The 23545-nt window shown below is 41.7% G+C and overlaps 2 protein-coding genes across 3 annotated transcripts in view; one reads left to right on the top strand and one right to left on the bottom strand.

Annotated features, from left to right (window-relative positions):
• PHKA2 (phosphorylase kinase regulatory subunit alpha 2) overlaps positions 1 to 4059 on the top strand; it is a 44349-nt gene extending 40290 nt beyond the window's left edge. Inside the window, exon 31 of the mRNA XM_058018463.1 lies at positions 151 to 4059. Within this exon, the coding sequence (XP_057874446.1) occupies positions 151 to 324 (174 nt within the window). The 3' untranslated portion in view covers positions 325 to 4059. The remainder of the gene's footprint in view (positions 1 to 150) is intronic.
• Positions 1222 to 23545, bottom strand: part of PPEF1 (protein phosphatase with EF-hand domain 1) — a 42776-nt gene continuing 20452 nt past the window's right edge. For both annotated transcript variants that reach the window (XM_058018465.1, XM_058018464.1), the window contains exons 6-17: positions 21943 to 22057; positions 20143 to 20189; positions 16064 to 16230; positions 14495 to 14531; positions 13881 to 14030; positions 11573 to 11773; positions 10065 to 10250; positions 9300 to 9442; positions 8557 to 8663; positions 7412 to 7575; positions 6480 to 6564; positions 1222 to 6012 (exon numbers count right to left, since the gene is read on the bottom strand). In XM_058018465.1, coding sequence (XP_057874448.1) covers positions 5819 to 6012; positions 6480 to 6564; positions 7412 to 7575; positions 8557 to 8663; positions 9300 to 9442; positions 10065 to 10250; positions 11573 to 11773; positions 13881 to 14030; positions 14495 to 14531; positions 16064 to 16230; positions 20143 to 20189; positions 21943 to 22057 — 1596 coding nt within the window. In that variant the 3' untranslated portion in view covers positions 1222 to 5818. The remainder of the gene's footprint in view (positions 6013 to 6479; positions 6565 to 7411; positions 7576 to 8556; positions 8664 to 9299; positions 9443 to 10064; positions 10251 to 11572; positions 11774 to 13880; positions 14031 to 14494; positions 14532 to 16063; positions 16231 to 20142; positions 20190 to 21942; positions 22058 to 23545) is intronic.

The raw sequence follows: 23545 nt of genomic DNA, 5'->3' as shown, positions 1-23545 counted from the left end.
CCTATTGTAATCCTGATTAGGGTTTTCTGAGGGGAAAGAGAATTGCTTTCAGTATTCAGCACAAATAAAAAATCATAATATGGTGGGGTTTTTTCCCAGTAAATAAGCATGTATGCCTAACTTGCTCTACTTTTGCTTGTGTCTTTACAGAAATCATTTGGAGCTACTGGTAGTATCTTGGAGAAAGATGCAGCCACAGGAATTTGCCACTTTTTTTATGATAGTGCTCCCAGTGGAGCCTATGGCACCATGACTTACCTAACAAAAGCCATAATTATTTATTTACACGATTTCCTGCCCAGCACAGGCTGTGCAATGCAGTAAGTGAAGCCTCATATGGGAGGGAAGGCTCAGAGGCTCTTCCTTCTCAGTTCCCTGTCACAAACCCCTTGGTTGCTGCCTGTGTGTATGCCATGCACTCACTCAGCAGTTGGCACTGCTGGGGATGCTCTGTGCACACCTACTGCTGGGGACAGGGAGCTGGAATTTGGCCTGGTTTTAGGAGAGTGTGTGAGAAATAACAAACAGCGAGGCTTATTCTGCCCAAAGTGCATAAATGTAATTCGTATTAAATTAGCAAGAATTATACAGTTCTGCCAAGAGGAAAACAGATTACTCTGTGGAGATCAAAAGGCATAATGAAACAAGGGAGCTGCATCTCAGGCATAGAGTCTCACAAATAAGGGAAGTGATGGAATTCATGAATTTTTCTCCTGCTGTGTGTAAATGTACATCGTTGTGAATCACTAATGCACAGTGTGAAACATCCAGGGAAATGTAAATTAGAGGAGTAAGAGTAACTTGAAATAATGTGGTGATATTTCTAATACACTTTTATCCTGATTCTCTTCTCATTTGCACCTAGTCAGTGCAGGGCTAATGCCAGCAGGGACAAACATCCTACAATATCCACTAATTTGGGAGGATAGCCTCTGTCAGGAAGCTGCATCTGTCTTTAATCTCAATAGCTTCCTTCCCTACATCCCCAGGACTTTAGAGGCAAAATCTCAAGACTCTAGCTTCTCCAGTGTGACAGACAGTTTTATGCCTGTAATCCTTTCCTCTGAATGGAGCAAGATAAACCTCATCCACTTGAGCACCCTTTCCAAGTCTCCTGATCATTTCCCTCACAAACAGCCTCAGAGTTAAGAATGGCATAATTGTGGCTTTTCCAGTGTAGCATGAGTTTATGGAAGGCTTTGATGTTTCTCTTTGTTTTGGTTTGGTTTTTTCTTTTTTTTTTTTCTTTTTATTTCCTTTGCCATTTTTTCTTTCTTCTTTTTAGTTTGAAGTCACTGGTCTCATGTAATTAGGGGTTGGGCTGCCTGGAAGTCTCCCTGCAGACAGTTCCCAGGTTAATGCTGTCAGCTGGAGCTCTGAGGTGCTGCAGGGAGTAGGTGCATCCTGCATGGAAATGACTCCATGGCCATTTATAAACTGAAAACAGTTTGGCAGCCTCTGGAGAGGGAAACCCTGCCTTACCCCAGGAACTGGCTGTGGTTTTCCTTGTGCCTGTGCTGCTGGCTTTGCCACCAGCCACATGTCAGCATCTGGCTAACAGCTTAGCAAAGTGGCAGTAGCTTCAGCATCCCATGGCCACAGACAGGCTCCCTCAGTAGCACTGCTGCCATGTGAGCAGAAAGGATCAGAGCAATTGTGTCTTGCCAGCTAGAGGTGAAAGAGCAGATAGGCCTGTAAAGATAAGAACTTTCTGAGCTATATGAGCCTGAGAGCCTGCCTGCTGTCCCTCTCCACAGTCACTGCTGCTATAGCAGTACCTGGGAACTGGCTCAAGAGAGTGGAGGTGTAGGAGGCCTTGGTGTGATGTGATTTAATGTTTTTTTCAGAGACCAGAGGAGTTTGGTAGTCCAGAGGACCAGGAGTCCTGTGTTAGCCACCATGGGAACCATGGGCCTGTGCAGGGGCCAGTGTAAAGTGACAGTTCAGGTACAATTAGCACTTGGGTGTGGAGGTTATTTTATTGGTGTGGTGCCTGTTTTGTAAGGGTTTGCCTTTGTTATTATTTGGTGTGGGTTTTTTAACTTTTTATATGTTTTGTGAGAGTTCACTTGGCTCGTTTCCCAGTGAAAGGAAGTAAAATCCTTTGTCTAGTTTAAGCAGACGTGACAGTGCAGAATATAAGCACAACAAGAGCAAGATGGTGTTTTTTTATTCTACCCAGTATCATACAAAAAGTAGTAGCACTTATTTTTGCTTTTCTTCTTGAATCCTAGATTGAGAGAGATGCAAGATGATTTTTTGCTCAGACTTCTAGTTGTTTTTTTTAACCTACTGTGTTGTTTTCAGAAACAAGAAGGCTGATGTTGGTTTTTCATGCAGCTGCATTGAAGGTCTAAAGCATGAAATGTATGGCCTAACATACCTGGACACCCCTAACACCTCTTTGTTTTTAAATGGGAGTGTCATTGGTGTCTTTACCATCAAATTCACAGTATGACCTAGGTTATGGTATATTCATGATGATCACAATGAATTACCACATGGAATGCAGGCAATTGGAAAGTATTTATGTGGTAATTTGAAGAGTTTAGGTATCTCTCTGGTGGTGCAGGGGGGTACTCAAACACAAGGCCAGTGGAAGGCAGCTTTATGTTCCTTGCAGGGTGAGGCACAGCTGCACAGGAGCTGGCAGAATGAGGACCTGTGTCCAGCTCAGAGCTCACAGCACAAGCTGCCCCCAGCCCTGCTCCCCAGGCCAGTGTCCCCCCTGCTCACACTGTTGCCTTCCCCCTGCTGCCAGCAGGGACATGGGCTTGTCAAACTAAACAGATCAAAAGTGCCATTGATCTCCCTCAGCTGCTGGTCCCACAGGAAAGCTGTGTGGGTGGAGTACAAAGTTTGTCTGGCTTCTCTCCTGCTAATTGTAGTCTCCTTTCTCAGGGAAAGAGTCCTGCTTGTTCCTGGAAGGTGCAGGTGAGCACACAGTCCTTGGCTGCCCTGCAAAGGGGCAGCCACTTCCTGTGGGGTAGTGAAACACCTGGCCTGCCCCGTGTGGCCATGGGACACTGCAGGAATGTGTCACCCCTCTGGCAGCAGCCAGGGCCTTGAGTGGAATGAGAGCTTCACTGAGTCAGTCCAAGTTCAACCTTGGGCACTTTCTGGAGTAGTTGGCAGGTAGGAGCAGAGTTGCCCAGAAAGCAGGAGAGAGATGCTGCCAGTGGTGGCAGCTGTAGCTGTGGGGTGAGAGCTTGGCACTCATCTGCAGGCTGATTCAGGCACTGATTAAAGGACCACTCACATCTGGACTATTAAGTGGCTGCTGCACAGAATCATGACTGAAAAACAGGGATTGAGGATGTGGGTTATAGAAGAAGAGCTTCTGCTCAAACAGTTTGGATTTAAGTACAAGCAGCAGGGCTTTTCCCCAGTCCCAGTTTCAGTCTCAAGTGGCATTTATTCCCAGCTTTAGATGGTTCACAGTTACTCCCCGTGCCACCCCCCTTCTGTCAGGAGCCAGGGGCCCTTTGTGCCACCAGCAGCTGACAGGACAGGCTTTCTGGTTTGGCTCAATGATTCAGCTCCTCACTCCTGAATCCCCAAGGGCTCTCCCTGCCTGCTGAGTGAAGCTGTGCTGCGACTGTACCTTGGCATCCCCTCTCAGGAAGTGATCCCCTGAGGCCAGTCCCCTTCATGCCAGTTCAGGAATGTGTCCTTAGTGGGGGACATCCACACTGGAGGCTGCCAGTCATCCTTCAGAGCTCCTGTGTCTCGCTGTACAGCCCAGCTCTGTCCTCTGTACTGGGGCAGGTGGCAAAGGGGGACTCCAGAGCTGCAGTGTCCAGTCCCACCTTGTCACTTCACACCCACCACATGGAGGTCAACAGTGGGAAGCAAGATCCCACTACACACAGAGGTGTTTGCCCATTGTAAGTGGAGCCTTTTTGTAACTCCACTGGAATAAGGTGGGACTGATCATCACAGTGCATAGATCAGAATAATTACATGCTCAAAATATACATTGTGTATTACCAACGCCATTAAAGTTTTCACTGTAAATTTTGTTTGTACTATTAAAGATTTTTCTTTCCCCTCCTCCAAGGCAGTAGAAATAAGTGTGTGCATGTTTGTTCATTCATCTCTCAAGTTACAAAATACATCTGGAAAAGGGTTCTGTATTTAATAGTAGAAAATAAGATTTAAGACAGACAGCAGTGCCTTAAGCTTGGGCTGCTGTTGCATTCTGGATTGGAAGGATGCTTTTTTTGTACTTTCAATGCTTCTATTAATGAAACTGAGCTGCTTTACTTAGCTCATCTTTAGCTATTAAAATTTAAAAAGGGACTAGGTTGGAACTTTTCCCTACCCAAAAAGCACTTTATGTGCTTTGGATTTACTGAGGTTGAATGAGGTAATACAGTTACCAAAAAGCTCCTGACCTGATGTTGCTTTCAGAGTGTAAGATGCAAGAGAATTAGGTCCAGATTTCCTGACTTCTACCCCTTGGGAATTGACAGGGTGGTACTGGCAGGAATGGGAATATCGACTTGCAGTCAGTGAAAGGAGACAAGAATGTCAGTGCAAGAGTCTTCAATCTTTCTGCCTTCCAAAAACTCAATTTCAGAATCTCTCAGTTTCCTTTTCTTGGCAAAGAATTTATTTTTAACTATGTGCAAGAATATTTAGATTTGATAGTATCAAAATATGTTTACTCTTGTGTTCTTACTCATTTCTCTTTTTAAGAAACCCAGTTCATCTTCAGGAAGAGTGTTCTATGGTGGTTGGGGCAGGCTACAAAACACAGGCAGAGACCCCCCTTAGGCATTGCTCAGAAAGCTAAAGCTTTATTCTGTGATCTATCACGAGTTGCATTAACATGCTGTGGATTTAGCCTTCATCAAGGTCACGAGTTAGCACGGAATCACCAAATCCCAGAATGGATCATGCTGGAAGAGACCACCATGAACCACCTGCTCAGACAGGGTCATCCCATAACACAGGGCACAGGACTACATCTGGTTCTTGAATATCTCCAGTGAGGGAGGCTCCACACCCTCTCTGGGCAGTCTGTGCCAGTGCTCAGTCACTGCACAGGAAACAACTTCTTGCTCATGTTCAGGTGGAACTTCCTGTGCATCAGTTTCTGCCCACTGCTTCTTGTCCTGCTGCTCAGCACCACTGTGAAGAGCCTGGCTCCATCTCAGAAACAGCTGTGATTGTTTCAGAGCTCCAAATCCCAACCAATATGGGGAAAAGTAACCAGAGGCAAGAGGAAGTGTAAATGCAAATGTAAACACCTTTCAACCAAGATCCTCTAAGCTGTGCCTGTAAACTTTTAGAAGGATAAGAGATTGACCTGGAATAATTTAATTCCTCTGCATCATGCAAAGAGCAAGATTAAATGCAGAACTATCCTTTTGAACCAGATGCTTCCTCCCTGTTTTCCTCTCCTGCAATGGACACCCCACAGCCAGATCTCTCGTGCCTGTTCCATCACCAGGGTGGCTCTGGTATGTTCCTTGTGGTTACCAGTGCTCTCAGCTGAGGACTGCTGGCAGATACATACCAAAGCCTCTCTCCCTACACAGCTGTAGGCATGACCTTGGCAATGTTCAGGGATTAGATTGGTGGGGGAGATGCCAAGAGGAGGAGATGAATTGTAAGGTGCTGGCAGTGTGTGGCAGTGACACAGTAATACTGTAAGTGTGGGTTTTCATCTCCTCTATCCCATTATTAGCAGGTACAGATCATCCAGGAAGGGCTAAATAAAGGTTTGCACTGTGACCCTATCAAGCAGCCCCTTTATGACTAATGACAGCAAGCTGAGCTTCCAAGACAACCCATGAGAAATTCTGCCTTTTCAAGAGGTTGCCTTTTTCTCAAGTCTGTGAACAACATGAAAGGCCTCTAAAAATTCATTGAAGTCAATGTGGCCATCTTTGTTGTAGTCTATGCTGAGGACTAACTTGTCAATGGAGTCATCCTGTATATCAATGCCCAGGTGAGAAGTGAACAGTCTCCATGTCTGGCTGAATTCCTCAAGAGAAATCAAACCTAAAGGAGACAGACAAGAGGTTGCTTTTGGCAGTGTTGTTTTCCCTTCCTGCATAAACACACACATGCACTCTCCTTCACTGTAAGAAAGTTACCTGCCTGCCATGCTGGGGTTACTGCTTTCATTATTGAAGCACATTTTTACTTTAGGTAATGATTGAATGCTTCTGACAGTGGAATTGAGAAAGCAGTAAAGAGTAAGACTTGAGTGGAAGGGAGAAAAAGCCCCCAAAAGAGTGAAGCCAATACTGGAGCTGGGGTATGTGAGAATCTTTTCTTGTTAAGCTCTGTGCACCGTCCCTTATATGATTCCAGCCTGACTGCTTAAAGTAGGTTCTACTAAACTGGAGAAATGATATCACCTCTGGTTCCTCTATATTTAGAAGCCTTGAGGAGGAAACATAGTGGGGAAAAGACAACTGGTATAGGCTCCCTAGAGCTGACACAGTGAAGGTACCTGCACTTACCTGAGTGATCTTTGTCAATGATGTTAAAGATGATCTCCAGATCCTTTCTGTATCTGCACAGTGTTTCTGCCAAAGCTGGCTGAGCCTGGTTTTGAAATCACATACAAGAAGCTATTCAGACCTTGGTTTGAGTTAATTTAACCAACAGAATATCTACTATCCAATTTCCATTTTCCCAGTTTAACTTGTCAAATGTAAAAAACCAAATCTTTATGCTTGAGTTCTCTGGAATGACACTTCTGTGTCTTACCCTGAGGAATAATCAGATAAACCCCATCACTTTCAGATGGCAGGGCAAGGGGGAAAGGAGCCCTTCATACCTCCTACCTGCAGTAATTATTTGTGGAAATAATCCTGGATGATCTGGGGAAGATGGTGTAGACCATACACTCATACAAAGCACTCACCATACTCATGTGAATGGATCCTGCTGTTCAGGAAAATTATGGTGATATACCTCTGTTCTGAAGCACTGTGCAGCATTTGGTAACAACTGGGCTCTGCAGAAGTGACCTCAGATTCCATAATATACATCTAAAAGTCCATCTATAAATGTGACTTCCTCCCACAGGGGCCTGAACTGCCTCTGGAGCCTGTTTGAAATGCTCATTTGAAAGAGTGAGGGTTGAGTGCTCTGGGCAGGATTTGTCACATCTCCTCAGCTCCGTTATCTAAACGCCCTCGAGAGCCAAGAGAAAGTAAGAAGCAGTTCTAGCATGTGATTCATCCAACCTATTTTAAGCATCTACCTTAGCAGGGAATGATGATTTGTACCCTAGCAGTGCTCATTTTCCTCCAGTGACTATAAAAGGAAGCTCAGCAACTAGTTCAGCTGTGGATGTCTACTTGTTGGGCCAAACAACTGTCTTGTGCTTCAATTTGCACCAAAAGTTGTTCCTCCAAGAATTGCAAGGAGGTGTTTTCCTCTTTACCTCTTTTATAGGTTGACCCATTTTCAAATCATAAAAACAAGACATGAAGTCGACTTCTCCATCTGGGTTCATCTGTGCTAGCTGAGAGCGCAGCATCCTCCAGGGCAGTTCCAGCTGTAGGACAGACTCCATTGCTGCAGCCCAGTCATTGACAGAAATCCTGCCTGCAGAAGGGGTCAGGTCATGGTTACAAGTACAGGACACAGCCCACATCAGGCACCAGCACAAAGGGTTCCAAAACACAAGGATTTTCTCTGAACCCTGGGGTAAAAACCCTTGTAACAAAGGAGCAGCGGGGTTGGACTAGGCATTTCCACAGGTCCCTTCCAGCCACAAAGTTGTGATGCTGTTATGATGTTCAGCATGTTTTAACACCTTTTGAGAAAGTCAGATTATGCCATGAAGAGTACTTCAGGTTTCAGCTGAGCTGCAATTAGAGTGACATGTGGCTGAAAACTCAACCACATAGAAATATGTGTAACAGCTGTTCAGTGGCCAAAGAAACAACACCATGTTATTGAGTGCCCTTGTAAGGACACTGTCAAGTGAGGAGTCATCACAAGGAAAACTTGCATTTGTGGCAGAAATCAACTTCTTGCTTCTGCATAAAAGGTTCATCTATTAACTCAGCACTGACTTTTGTTCAGCTGAGGGGTGAGTGTGTGTCTGCTAAAGGCATAGGCTGTGTGTCTGCTGGAGGCATGGGCAGGCATCTTTCCTCAAATACCTCCCAGACTCAGAAGGAGACCCATTCCACATCCCCACACCTGAGACCACAATTCCCTGTCTGACACATTCTGATGACACTCCTGCATGAAGGTGGTGGTGACCTTTGAGCTTCTGGATCTGGATTTGCCTGCCCAAAGTCTCTACCCAACAGCAAACATAATTTCTTTATTTGCCCATGTCTTTCAATTTTCTTTTTCCTCCTTCAAGCTTCATCCCCTCAAGCTGTTTGCGCTAAGCCTTTCCCAATGACTATTCTCCTCTGTGGTCATGAAAAACAAGGTCAACCAGTTTCTGCTGCCCTCAGCCTGACACTGAGGCAGGCAGGACTCCTCTCCATGGGGCTTGTCCCCTCTGCCTCCCACACACATGGAAGCTGTTTTCCCCATGGTGGCAACTGGACAGAGAGGGAGTAGTACCTGTGCCATTGACGTCATATTGAGCAAAAGCACTGATGAGTTCAGACCTGTGTGCATAAATCTTCTCTCGTAAGGACTTTAAGGCAGATGATTCAATTGTACCTACCCTAGGAAGGAAAAAGTCAGCAGATTATTAAAGGATTAAAATCCTCTCACATGTTCTGCTTTTCAACACTCATTACAAAATTCTTATATCCTTTACCATGCAGTATGTTCAGGGTGTAGTATGTTTAAGTAGAATCACTCAAAACACACTACATTCAGCAGGGGGAAACCCCAAACCAAACAAAACCAACAATGCTCCATAAGAATAAACTGAGTTTATGAGATAATTAAGTTTATGCAGGTAATTCTAAGCTGCTTTCCTTTAGTAATCTGACCACACTACTAGGCATGGCAAAGCTGTCATGATAAACTTTTGAGACTCAAGTCATAACAGGATTTGTCCAGATTAACACTGCAGCCTTAAAGCAGACAGGTGCAGGCCATTTATGAGTCCCTGACAATTGTCTGTTCTAACTGCTTACCTCACCTAATTACCTTTGGGTGTTTCTCAGGAAACCCAGTTAAGCAGCCAGAATACATTTTGTCTACTGTATTAATTTTTAAATTGTAAAACAGAAAACCAGTGAGAATCAAAGAAAATGGATGCCTATTCAGTTATTGAGTGAAGCTCTAGATTTGGGCAGGTGCACTCTCTGTGAGGTGAGCCCATGCTCACTGCATGCAACACAGAGCTTTACCTCTCGCGGAGATTCTTCCTGCGCGTGAGCTTGCTGACCTGGTACTGCACAAAGCGCGGGGTCAGCTCGGGATTCAGCTTGATGTAAGCACCCCGGTTACTGCCCTCCTCGTAATAGTTAGAGGCAGAGAATATGGTGATAACCTGACACAGGAAACAAAGAAGCTGGATTGGCCAGAACAGCTCTTCTTGACACTTTTTTCTGAAACTGATCTGAGAAAAAATTCCAGCTCACAAAATTACGTGTCTACATATAAAACTCCCTCATTCACCAAATTGCTCTTCCCTTTTGAGTCAGAGCTCTGGGCCTTTATTTTGACCTGTCAGACTTCAGAGAGCAGTGAGATATAACATGCTGTTTAAGAGAAACCTCTCTCTAAGAGAGACCTGATTTTCAGGATTCTTGTTGGCCTCCCAATGCAGCATGTTAAAAAGCAGGGCCAGAAGAGAAATCAGTAAGTTAAAGGCTTCTAGTGCCTTAGAGCATGTCTTGAACTGTATTTACACACAACTCTTGTTGGGGATTTTGTTGGTGTCCATTTGTTTTCATGTAAGTAATAAATTGGTCTTCACTGCCTAAAGATGTAAAGAATTTTGTTACTCAGAACTCAGTAATTTGTTGTAACATCTATCTAGGACAAAGTTCCCCCAAACCCAGTTTAACAAAGTAACTGTCTTTTTTTAAAATAAATTTTGGAGAAAAATCTACTGTGGATGTTCCTGTGAAATTCACAGGAGAATTCTGCTTTACATGGAAGCAACTTACCTTCCCATCATGACTGATCTCATAACCTTCTGGCTTAAATTCATGGGACCTGATGAGCATCTTCAGATTATATCTCTCAAACAGCTTGGCAGTGACATCAGGACCAAAGTAACAGCCTCCTCCTCGACACTTGTTTGGTGTGCAGCCATTTTGGCTCCTTGGATCACTCCACAGAATGTCAAGGATCTATCAATAGCAAACTCAAGCAAGTGAGGATTGATAATAGGGGAAGACTAACAGGGTATGGCGGTCTAAAGTCATGGCCACAGCAAAAGCCCCACAGTACAGGGAGAAAACACAAAGGTCTTGAGGTTTTTCCTTCCTTTCAGGAGCATGTTCTTTTGGGCTGGGACTTTTGTTCCACTTTTTAAGAAACATTATCCAGATTTTGGATTAACTTTTTTGTTTCAGAAGAAATATAATTTCAGCAATGTACCTCCTTTCACAGCTGAGGCTTTCAGACTTGGGCAGGTGCGCCAGAAACATTACCTGGGTAATTCAAAGAGAAGAAAAGCTGCCTTCTTCACATGTCAGTAGAGAGGCAATTTCTATTTCCCAGCACAGACTGGACAACCACATTGGTCAGTGGTTTTACCTAAGCTTGGGAGTACCTGCTCTAAACATGACAAGAGTTGCCTTTGCCTTTATTGTCTTCAGTTAGCTCACGTGTCAAACTGACATTTTACATATTAGCATTTTAGCAGGGTTCAGACATGAAGATGAATTATCATGGTTTAATTCTAGTCAGTAGCAAACATTATTCAAAATGTGCTTGTTTAAACTTTTCTGGGCAAGGTTTGCACTAAAATATTCCACTTCATGTTTGTGAGCATGGCTTAGTGGATGCTTGATTAGCTGTCAGATTTGGGGGGAAAGGGGAGCCTTGCTTGTGTTCGTTATGTTAGTTTGTAGGTCAGATAGGTATCTTGGGAAATCAGATTTTCAGAAAAATTAAGCTTTCCAAATTGTCACAATTTATTAAATTACAGTATAACAAAAGCTCTATATATGCTCTGATATTCAAGATGAAATGAACAGCCAGAGGACAAACACTTCCCACTTCTGAGTAATCTGCCTGTATGTCTCAGGAGCTGGGTGGCTTTTTTTGGGCTATATCAGCATTCAGCTGCCAAAAGTACAGCCAAAAAAAGGTGCTTTATCTCACCAACAATTGCAGTCTGACCCGTTTAAACCAACAGCCATTTATGTACCAACAGATCCAACCACGTGAGGGCAGGCAAACCTATTTCCTACTGAGCAGTTTCCTCCTCCTAACGGCTATGAAGAGAAAATACTGGGTGAATTTTACTTGTAAGGCATAAACACCCAAGCTTTTATTACCAGATCTACAAAAAGCATCCAAAAAAGCCCAATAGGTATCTAAGTTAATCCTTAGAATGACTGTTTTCCTGTTGAGAGGCAGTTCACTCAGACTGAACCCACTGCTGGAACAGAACTCCGAGTTCGTGCAGGAGGGGTTTGGTATCAGAGTCTTTGGTTTCACCTACTTGTTTCCATTCCTTCAGGGCGGGGTCTGGAGGCAAATTTGAACCTGAAGGCTCCGTGAAGCCTGATGAAGAGATGTGTTGTGTCTTCCCTGCAACATGCTGGTTGGCAGTGTGTTTACTGGGTTTGGTCATGGGAGTTTTCTTCTTCACTTGGTCCTGTCTGTTTCCCACTGACTTTGGTGGCCGCATCAAAGATTTCAACTTAAAAAAAAAAAAGTTACCATCACAACAACAAAAATTGATACAGAGATGTTGGCTAAAATGCACATCAGCTCATGTTTCCTGTACTCAGGAGAACTCCTTGAGGGTTCTAATGTTAACTCCCATAATGTCCTGATTTCACAGGTTTGGGAGAAGCTGCAGGTATTTGGCACTTGCAGAAATTTTGCTTTATACCTATCAGTAACCAGGCTCTTCAGAGCTGCTTTCATATTCTTATCCAGACACACACACTCATTCCAAACACAGTAAATCTTGAGGTCTCACTATACAGCAAGTAGGGCCTGAGCATCAGTGCCCAGGTTCCCTGGAAACAAAATATACCATTCATATTGAATGGAAGGTGAAACTCCATTCACTTCTGCTCTGACACAGTACCATGCTGTTAGATTAACTTGGCTAAATTAAATGGAGTATCAGGAAGACAGTAGTGAAACTGATGGAATATTACACCACATTATACTGTTAAATCAAACCCCTCAAACATGCAAGGGCATTTGCTTTTCTGGAGTGGTGCACTATGGTTCCACAAATGATCAGTAACATGGTTTCTCTCCAGGGAATGTCTTCTCCTTTGAAATTCTCTCATAGTAGCTTATTTCTAGAACAAAGCCAAAATAAAACCCAAAAACAAACCAACCAACCAACCCAAAAAACCCAAAGCAAAACACAAAATCCCAAACCAAAAAAAACCCCACCCACCAATAAAACATATACAGTCAACAGATTTTACTCTTTAACAAAGAAAAGGACTAATTCAAAACAAATGCCCAACACAGGGTTATTCACCAGTGCACTGACCAGTATTTGAAACCTGCCAGCTGCACCAATTAAAATACATCACTTGGCCTTGAGTGACACTGCCCTGGGTTGTGGCCCACACGTCTCATTAGCAACACTCTCCTGTGGCAGCTACTTTGACCTGTTAATTCTGCATTTCACAGATACTGCATTTCACAGAAACATGCAGAGCTGAGCCCTGGTGAAAGCATGGGCAGAAGTCAGCTCATGGTTAGGATGCCTCTATCTGTAGTTAGGCACCCAGTTTTAGTGCACAGTGGTGCAGCCAATGAAGCTTAGATATTCATGCCCTTTGTCATATCTTTTAAAAATATACACATCTGACTGTCCTGCAAAGCATTTATTTCTGCTTCAGAAAATCTGAGGATGACAAAAATAGCTCTGGATTCCACAGACATTGATGCCAGGGTACACTAAGTTGCTCAAACATTGGTCTCCTATGCCATCTGAGATGCTCCACTGTGAATTAGTGTGAGGGGGCAGACACAAATCTGGCCTAAAAGGGGACTGGTGGAGGGGACCTACAGAGAAGACTTTCTTCAGAGGCAGGCTAAGGCCAAAGCCAATGAGGCACTTCCTTGAACAGCACTGGAGATGTGTGCCTAAGTAATGATCTCCACCAGATCTCTGCAGACATCTTGATTTAGTTGTTCAAATCGAGACCAAATCCTCCACCATTTTCCACTGATTTGAAAGGTCTGTGTTTGCTCATCATTTCAGAAAAAAAAACATGAACATTTTTGTCTTCTAAATCCCTGAAAAGCAGTGGATTCTGTTTTATCAAGGCCAGTTCTTGAATTTTGATCCTTCTGGAAAGGCTCTCCCACATGTACAACGTTCAGCTGCTGCCTAGGGAGCGCCTCACAGGTGGAGAACTTGTCCCACACAACAGATGGCAGAAGCACAGCCCCAGGAAAAAAGGCAGTGCTGGAAATACGTGGCTAAATTCACTTTTAAAGTGTTTGAAGGAAATGCCCAAGAATCAAGTAGTTTTCATACTTTCTGGCTAGTGTGTCATCACTGCAGGAGAAGGCATCTAAAGTGGCTTTAGCTGTTTTAAGGTCAAAAGACCCATGTTATGCAGAGAGCCTGACAACTGGCTCTCAACACCTACTGCAACCTGCCTTTCTAAGCCCTGATTTTGAAGAAAAATTAGACTATTATTTCTCTTACATGCCTTATACTGCTGCCATTTCCTTTCCTAATGCAAATGACCTGATCCTAGCATTCATACCACAACATTTTTAAAAGCAAACAACATTACTCTCACATGAATATGATCTCTTACCTTATTTCTCTCAAGTGCATTCAGGAAATCCAAATCTGTGGTGTCTGAAATCCCCCCATGTAGGATAAGAACTTTGCTATCAATTATAGTGGCAAGGGGAAGCCAGCTAAAAACATCTCGCAGAAGACTCAAAATCTGTTTCCAATGGTCCTGTAAAATATACTCTTACATTAGATTCTATTTCTGGCAGATTCTGTTGCTTCTAAGTTCAAGATTTTGCTGAAGTGCTTGCTACGGTTTATATGATCAGCTTTGTTCAGGTGATATCCTGAACTGCAACCCTGACAAACATGTTCTGACATTTACTTTAGGGCCATTTGATTGTGTCTGTAGTGTTTCATTTTTTCTTACATGTTCACCTCTTTTTTTGTGCTCTTGATTGTTCTTATGGATGTTACTTATTTCATCCCATAGATCTCTGGGCATAAGAGACTAGCACTTAAAATTGTTTTGTCATTTATTCCGCTGATAGGCCAAAATAATTTCACCTACATCACTAATATAATACTCTGCTACACCTAAATAAACTGGTTTGACTTTTTCTTGTTTACACAGGTTTCATTTTACATGTGCAAGACTGCAAAAAAAAATAGGGAAAGGAGGAAGAATCTTACCTTGTACTTCTTTGAAACTTCTTTTGTGAATCCATATCTGAAAACAGGACAGCATCATGAACTGGGTTTCAGTATGCCCCTTCTGCATGGTTTCCTGTGCTATGGTGTTTTACTGGAGTTTTCTAGCCCCCTTTCTCATCTGCCATTCCATCTCACCTCAGCTGAAATTTGCTTTCCTCCACTCTGTCTTGAGACTGAGTTAAACTTGTTTCTTGTGCATAGCAGAGGTTGGGAACAGAATCCAGCCTAGTAATTATTAAGAGCCTATTTGGCAGCTCTACCTTTTAGATACCAGAGAGAAATTCCAAAGGAACTGATGATGGGCAAAAATTCCCACAAAACCTTCATGGAGTTTTTGTCTTAAATATCATATAATCACAGAATCATATCATAGAATGGTTTGGGTTGGAAGGGACCTTAAAGATCATCTCATTCCAACCCTCTGCCATGGGCAAGGGACGCTTTCCACTTGACCAGATTGCTCAGAGCTTCATCCAGCTTCACGTCTTTTCCCCCACAAGGGACAAGGATTTTGATACCTAATTCTTTTAACACCAAGATATCCTTCATCAAGGGGCATTTTCACAATACTCAGCTTTCAAATTTACCAATGTGCAGCACTGCTAATCAAAATGCACAGCAAAGACACATCTGTGCACTCCATAGCATCGCAGACTTAGTTAATATTTTTTGCTGTTTTGGGAAGGAATTTTCCTCCTTGTAGATTAAGTAACTGATCTTGGTTTATGTTGTTTTTGGAGTGTTTTCAATTATGTGCTGAAAAAGTAACTGTCATGGGAAACTGATTCTCCTTTTTGGATCATTAGTAGGACTTGCCTTTGGGGCTCTGACCCAGGTGCTAACACAGAGGCCTGTGTTAAAACAGCAATACATCCTGGGTGCCACATCAAATGATCCAAGGGCTGCAGCAGGTTACCCACCAGTCAGTCACCCAAGGCTTTCTGGGCAGTTTAGAATTGTAGGGAGTAGGACTGAGGAGTTCTCACATTTCTGAGATGCTTTTTGTTTCCATGTCACACTTTGACTACAGCTGGAGCCACTGGCTGTGCTCACTCCCTTGGCTGCACTGCACAGCTGAGTGCAAATGTCTGTGTTAGAAAACAGGGTGTCAGCTTTCCTGCACTGACACCTCCAACTGATGAAGCTCCTCTGAGTAGAGGGTAGGATATTTACCTGCCCCTTGGGTTAGAGAAGTGAAATCTTAGTTTAAAGTTAAGTAAAATATCAGATTTCGCTAAATATGTGCTTTAACAAAAACATCGTCCTTCCATCTGTCCTTCCCCAATTTTGATACTCTGGAAGCTGCACTAAGCCCTCTGACTTCAATGGATTATGATTAGATCAAAGACAAAACATTATTGCCATTCAAATGTCTGTGTGTAGTGAGAATGTTCCTTCCCCACACACACTCTGAAAAGGCAAAGATCCACCTGACTTCTTAATAAAACATATTCCATTTTAGGGTGCCACAGTGGCTAAAGTAGCAATCAAAAGCTCAAATATTTCTAGTGATAGCCAGATATTTCCTGCCCCGCCCCCAAAATCTACCTCAGGTTCATGATGTAGTCTTCATGGTTTCCTCTATTCAAGTGCAAATCATTGGGATAGATAAGAAGAAATGCAAATAGGATTATAAGTATTTCCATAGAATTTTTCCCTCTGTCAACAAAATCACCATTAAAGACATAGGGGTTTTGTTCTGAAGGCAGACCATTCTGCAGAGAAAAAAAAAAAAAAAAAAAGGGCATTTAGAGGGGCTGCAATGTTACTGTAATAGAGGAAATAGTATTCAAATTAGATCCCATTGCTAGAGATTCTGAAAAAAATCCTGCATAATACAGAGATCTAAAAAGCAGCATTTCTTTATTTCCACTGTTTAGAATAAAAACCTTCATATCAGACAACCTGAGCCATTAGAGAAGAGAGGACCTCTCTGGCTGTTCTTACAATGCCATCTCTAATCCTTTCCTTTACCTATTAAATTAAATTGAAAGGGAATGAAAGAAACATCAGTCTTGTAGTAAAATATACATTTTTGTTATTGTAACTCTTGCCAGGAAACTATGCACTTGCAAACAGAAGGGAGTCATTCAGTTTGAATGGAAGATAAGAAATACATGAAAAATTCTCTTCTCATGTTGGTTTGAATGGATTTCATATATTTACATTGTTTGTAGTGTATGCTTCCAAAACTCCTGAGAAGGACTATAGTCCAGAGGATATAAAATTTTAAGACAGAACTTAAGACTTGAAAAGTTTGATTTCAGTTGCTTTAATCCTGAAAGCACTGCTTGCATGAGAGCCAAGATACACTTGAAAGCTCACAAACCTGAGAGGTTGTATATACAGGTATTTCTTACCTTATTTTTTTCCTGAAGATACAGAGAAATGATTTATTATAAATGGTGACTTAGTAAAGACAAGTATTTTGAACTGATGGTTTGTTTTATTAGATTAATTACCAACACATCAATGGGTGCCATCAGCTTACAGAAAATATAGCACCACCTACATGTAACATCATAATTTCCAGTCATGAGTATCGGAAATAGTATTTCAGCTATGACTAGCCAGAAAAGGGAAACCTCTGTTTTCTCAATTGATATGCACAAGAAATACCAACAGAACATCTATAAAATTACATTATAACTGTGGAAGCCACTCTTAAAAGTTCTGGTAGCACTGCAAGGCATCCCATTTCTTGAATATATCTACAGTATCAGTGTTTCTTGTGTTCCTATGGCATTACTGGTATTTTGCCTTAGTAGATTTATTGCAGGATGTATAATGTGGCCAAGGACTCAATGTAATGTGTAATTTCAATCCTTATGAGAACATCTTTTTTTATCCCAATCAGTGTTCTGTGCTTTCATGATAGGTTGCAGTAGTGAACCCTGGTCTCTCCATCCTGGCTGCTGTAAATTCAGCTTCCTTGGATTTTGCTATAGCCTGTCCTGAGCCCTTTCCAAGTTAACTTAGAAGGGGCCTGTGCTTGCTCTGTGCTCACAAGCCTGGCAATGTACGAGGCTCTTCTAATGTGGTGGTTGAAGTGATTTTAAAAAGGAGAGGATGGATTTCAGGAGTGGAACAGACAGCAGAAGCTCAGCAGCAGTTTCTGGAAAGATAGATAAATAATAAATAAATAAAAGCTTTGCCTTAAAACCAATAGGCATGTGAATCCACCAGCAGATTGTGAGTACACCCACAACCACTCTAACTGCAGTCCTCGTGGAAAGATTCATCTGCTGGAGCACTCTCCAGACTCTATCACCCTTCTTTTGGAAAAGATTACACACAATTTGAGTTTTAAACAGGTTTGGTTTGGACTTCCAACTTCAATGTGACATTTTAATTTTGTTCCACACTCATGCACTTTCCTTTTCTGTGGTTTCAACCAACAATGAGAGCAAAACTAAATTAAAGGCTGTTGCAGCCTCTGACATGTTAGAGAGGCAAACAAGGCCCTCTAATGATTAGCAACTTGCTGCTGGGCATCATTACTGTTTCTCCTGGGTTAGTGATTAATTAACTTCCGTTTGTTGTTGGCATTTTCTACCCCTTCAGGCCATTTCTATCTATAGCACCCCTTTAACAATCTAACTTAGCAATACGTAATTTAAAATTCAAGTTTCAAGGAATATCAGGAAACACTGTTATTTAATGAAGATTAATGAAGGGTCTGAATGAACCTTACAAACTGTTATTGAGAGAAAAAAGAGTAAGTGTCTTGGCTTCAGCCAAACCAGGTGTAAGGATTATACACCATCTGCAGCATTGTATCAATATGCTGCAGATTGCCAGCCCTGTGTTTGCTGGGGGTGGTCTGTGGAAGTGACAAGCCTGGTCTGCATGCAGGCCTCCAGAATCCATTGCAGCTCTGCACAGCCCTGTGCAGACCAAGATCACTCCCATGGCATTGTTTAGGACGGCACCCTCTTGTTTAAGGTAGTTGGTACCAACTTGGAGGGTGAAATCCCTTCCAACTGAAACAGAGTTTAGGAAAGAGAAAAATGGATCCCAGAAGCCAACTGGGTTCACTGCTCATCTGAGTAAACTGCTCAGAGGGGACAGTGATTTAATTTGCTTCTAGATAATCAGCTCCATCTTATGCTCTCTATATTCTCCACTACTTTGAAATGACAAAACATTTGCCCATTTTATTTGGTTTGGTGGAAGGGACTTCCCTAGGAATTTAACAGAGAACAACTGGTGTTATCTCTAGTCTGAAGTCAGTGGGAGTTTTGGCTCTGAATTTACTGAAGTCAGGATGAGAGCTGCTTTTTTTTTTTCCTCTTTATAGCATCCATTAGAGGGGGGAAAGAATCAGCATCTGTTTACTCCAAAAAAAAATAAAATGCAGGCTGAATGCAGTTGTAAATATAATTATATCTGAGCATTTATCTCCAAAATAGTTTTATTTCCCATTCCAGGTTCTGAGTATGAAACCTATATGTATCATACTTGTTCCAGTTTTAAAAAGAAAGCTTAACAACCAAAAGACTGCAAGCCAAGGACCAGCTAAAGATGGTTGATTAGTAAAAAAGCAGGACTCTGTAGAAAGGTCTGATTATATTTTAACTATACTTCAACAGACTTCAGGTGTGCACTTGGGCAAAACAGCCACATTTACGTTGAACAAGTCTCAGATGAAGAGTAACAAAGCTGGAATCAGGGGGAGAATGACATCATTGAAACACCTGGTTCAGCTCGCTGCAGTCTCCGTTCAGTGCAGATGAACATGTAAGGATCTGCCACAAACCCTCCCCCTGCCCCGGAAAGCTCAAATCAAAGAGAGTACCTGCTCAGTCAAAGGTGCTGATTCATCCTGAAGATAAATGGGAAACTAAATACACAACATTTCCTGCGTCTTCAGTTAAACATACAATCCTGGAAAAGCTAGCTGGAGCTTAATTTGTTTTACACATCAGTAAAACAGAGCTAGGCATTTTTAGCATGATAAAAACGGATATGCAAAGGGTGCACAAAGCACTTCTATTTTGTGCAGACCATGTGATTGCTTCCAAGGCTTAAAAAGCTTTTAAGCACCACTCTTTCTTGTTTCCTGATAAAAAAAACCACCCTCCTTCCAAAAAAACACCTCAACAACAATAAAAGACCCGAATAACCCAAAAAACCAAACCAAAACAAAAAAACACCCAACCAAACAACAAAAACCCCCAAACCGACCCAAAAGCAAACCAAAACCCCTGAAGGTATCAGTGGAAAGCCTAAATGAAAGCTTCTGCATTTTTTCTTGAGTGTTAGAAGTATCCATGGTGTAGTGTTACATCAGGACCTCAGCTCCTGATTTTAGCAGACTTCAGTCAATATGGAATTCAAAACAGTGGCAGAACTTTGAAGACTTTGCACGGTGTCCTCTTATGTTTTGGCTCACGCGGCAGTTCAGCATTCAGGAAAATAATAATCTCAATCTCCTTCACAGTGAGCAGGAGGATATGGAGAAGGGAAAGCTCTGACAAACACACTAAATTGTTCCAGGATTTGTGTATGTGGTGTATGGACACCACATGAGCAGTTCTAATGGTGATAAATCTGTCACATATAAATATCTGTTCTTAATAACAAGTCATAAAGTGAAAATGCTACCTCTCAGAGTGCCTACTTACCTTATAGAATATCAGCAAAAGATCATCCAGGTTTCCATGCAAATCTCCTACAGGAAATAAAAAATTTCTTTTTAAAATTTTTTCACAGAGGAGGAAGAAACTGGAATTATAAAACTGGAATTAGTTGGATCTAATACGTTTTTATACTGCACAACAGAACATGTTTCAGGGACAGTTTTTGATTACTACCAGCAGGATGTGATGGAGAGTGCCAAGAACTGTCCATGCCTGTGTGCCTCAATGCTAAGGCCACAGGAATGACAGACTGGGCCCTTTCTGAGAGGTTTGTGTGGAACAGGCAGGAGGATTTCACCCCAACACAAAGCATCACTGCAGCACAGATCCCCTGCGCATCTGACTGCATTTCATGCTCACAGAGCCAACCTTCTCATGTCTGTGACTCACCACCACAGAGCTGCAGCACAGTTTCAAAACCTAGTTTGTGATAATATGCTTGTACCACCGATAATTAGGAAAATAGAAGTGACATTTTAATGTGTATACATTTTCTGTGCTTTTGATTAATTATGAGCCTGCTGGATTTGTTCTAAGGCATCTTTCAAGCTATGATAGATATTTATCACATATGTGGATGCAAACATTTCAGGTATATATTTAATCTGCTTTATTAATTTGAAATTATAAGGAATGGAGAGTGATACCTTAAGGAAATCAACATTTTGGACTGATTATGTTTAAAATATGGGTTATCTGTCTTCTGCAGAGGCTCCTTCTGGTGACAAAAGATTTTAGTTTCAGTACAGGAGAGGGATCCCTTTTGGTGCTGCTTACATAATGCAAATGCAATACAAACATGAAGAGGAATTTTTATTTAGTGAGAACATGTATTGTGAACAAGCATGAGTCTGTGTTTCCTTGGTTTGGAAAGGGGTCTTGATGGCTTGGTTAATAAATTATTCTTTATACAAAACCTTATTTAAACAAACCCTTTCCTGACAATCAAAGTAGGTCCATAACCACATCTTAAAAAATATTATTTATTTTGCATGTCCCACAGTACTTCCCTTATATCACTTCATTATTACACACAGCACACACTGATAGATGTCAAGAGTTATGTCACCATTATTGTTCTGTTTTGCAGCTACTGCATTCTGTATCAAGTCAGGATACTGCATCCCATTATCCATAATTTACAAAAGTGTAACAAAATAGATGGGCAAAGAGCTCTTAGTTCCTTAGTACTGTGTGACATATCACTCTGTGAGACTAAATTGTTGGCTGTATAAAGACTTATCCATCCTCTTGGGTCTCCTTAGAAATGAGGGGTTATTATCATTTCAATTTATTCTAGATAGTCATGCTGTTACTGAAAGGTCTTTTTTGCCACCCATATTAAGCCCTCATTAAAATCATTACCGAGTAAATTATGATTAAAATCATTAAAATCATTACTGAGTAAGGTTTTTTTCTCAGTGAGAGGAGAAAGGTGAGACTTACAGCCAGTGATCAAAATACTTGGTGGCATTTTAGAGGTGGAAGTGCAGGAGTATTTAAGCTGCACAGCAGTGTTAGCTGAATTAATACTGACTCATTCAGAAATGTTAAACAAGAACAGGAAAGAAGAGGTGAGGGAATTTCCTAAAATATACTTTATGACTCAGGAACTTTTTTTGTTTGTTTGTTTGCTCCAATTTATGCATTTGTGGGGGAAATGAAATATGTTTTAGGGCATTGAGAACTTTGTTCTAATGGTAAAATTTGGAAATGTCAGTATCATTCTCTAACCACTCTCTATCAACCCATAGCCCAAAGCAGTTTTCTTCTCTGGCACCTTACCACAGACAGTAATCTCCTTGGAGTAGGAAGTTGAAAGATGGGTGATATTTGGCATCTCCTTGAGAACCCTCCTAGTTTCACTGAGCAGCTGCAGCACATAGCGGGCATGAAGCAGCTGTGAGAAGAAAAAGCAGGTAGAAAAGGAAGACTTATTTGAATTAGCAATAGGTCTGTCTGCTTTATTAATATCAGACATGGACTGCCAAGGTTATTTATGTGCAGACATCCAGACATAAGTGCAGGCTGTCTGGCCCAATGCTGGGAATTAGGAGTGTTCACAGCTTTGCATTTGGTTGCCAGTGAGTGAATATGGGGATCTTACTGAACTTGTTTTATAGATTTTCCCACTTTATTTATACTGTACTGTTTCTATTCTTCCTGTCTTTCAGAAGAGATAAGACTTATAGAGCCCTCAAAATTACTGCATAAGGCCATCTGTTTAAAGTAACTGGGAAAAAAAATTATGTCATTGTAGGTGTGAATAAAAAAACAAACAAAAAAAATCTCACAATCTCCAAAACACGAGCCAACCAAAAAAAAAAAAAAAAACCAAAAACAAAAAGAAAAAAAACCAAAAAAAACCAAAAAAACCCAAACAAACAAACAAACAAAAAAAAAAACCACAAAGGCCACAAATGATATTTCAGCAAACTGCAAAAACAATGACAAGAAAACTCCACTAAGGGCTGCCTCGGCGTGAGTTATCTTCCTGTTCACAGTGAAGAAGTTACAAAAGTGCAACATTGAAGCTTCTGGTCTTCTCTCCTGATGTTTTTTATGAAAATTTTGTTGGTTGGTGATTTTTAAAGCTTTTAATTTCAACAGAGATCTGAGGAATTTTAGTAGAGGAGATAGATGAGCTACAGAATGACTTTTCAAGATTCATGTCTTTAAGCAATCAAAAAGGTCAATTACATATGCCCATTTCCTTAATAAAATACCAGCCATGGTAAGAGAAGGGAGAGTGGAAGGTGAAGTCTGGGTTGGCTCATTTATCATATGCTTTATATGTTATATTTTACAATCAGCCTCCACAGAAAATTACTAGAGAAAAATATTCTTATTTAATACATTAAAAAACATGATAGACCCTTGCCCCTTTTATACAGCATACTGTTAAGCACAAGTAATTACAAGTTCAAAGAAAGCTCCTGTTTAATATCTCCCTGCTCCACCTTCATCTTGTGGGCAACAAAAGGGCTTGCTCAGGAATATAGAGAATGAGGAACAGCCTCCTCAGTGCCTTGGAAGCTGCAGCCTGAGCTCCAGAGATTTGTGCTATCACTCTGTTCTGCTAGATTAGCAATGCTTTATAGTCACTCCACTGTTAAGGTGGAGTCTTGCACCCCTCAATGAGGTGATTAACCCTTACACCTCCTCTAAAAGAATGAGGTGGGGGACAAAGGAAGCAATGCTCTCTCCCAAAGGACAGAAGAACAAACAATGAACACTTTTAACCCATAAAAATATAATAATTAGTTTCTATTTTAGCTTAGAACACCTTCCCCAGTCCTGCACTCTCACTGAGAACCTCTGCCTTGCAGCTGGTTTCTATTTCATTTCACTAGTCCCTGCCTCCTCCCCAGGGCCAGGCCTGGTGATC

Source organism: Melospiza georgiana, chromosome 2, assembly GCF_028018845.1.
Source record: "Melospiza georgiana isolate bMelGeo1 chromosome 2, bMelGeo1.pri, whole genome shotgun sequence".
Classification (NCBI taxonomy): domain Eukaryota; kingdom Metazoa; phylum Chordata; class Aves; order Passeriformes; family Passerellidae; genus Melospiza; species Melospiza georgiana.
Note: the sequence above shows the minus strand (reverse complement) of the source record. Positions and strands in the feature narration are given on the sequence as shown.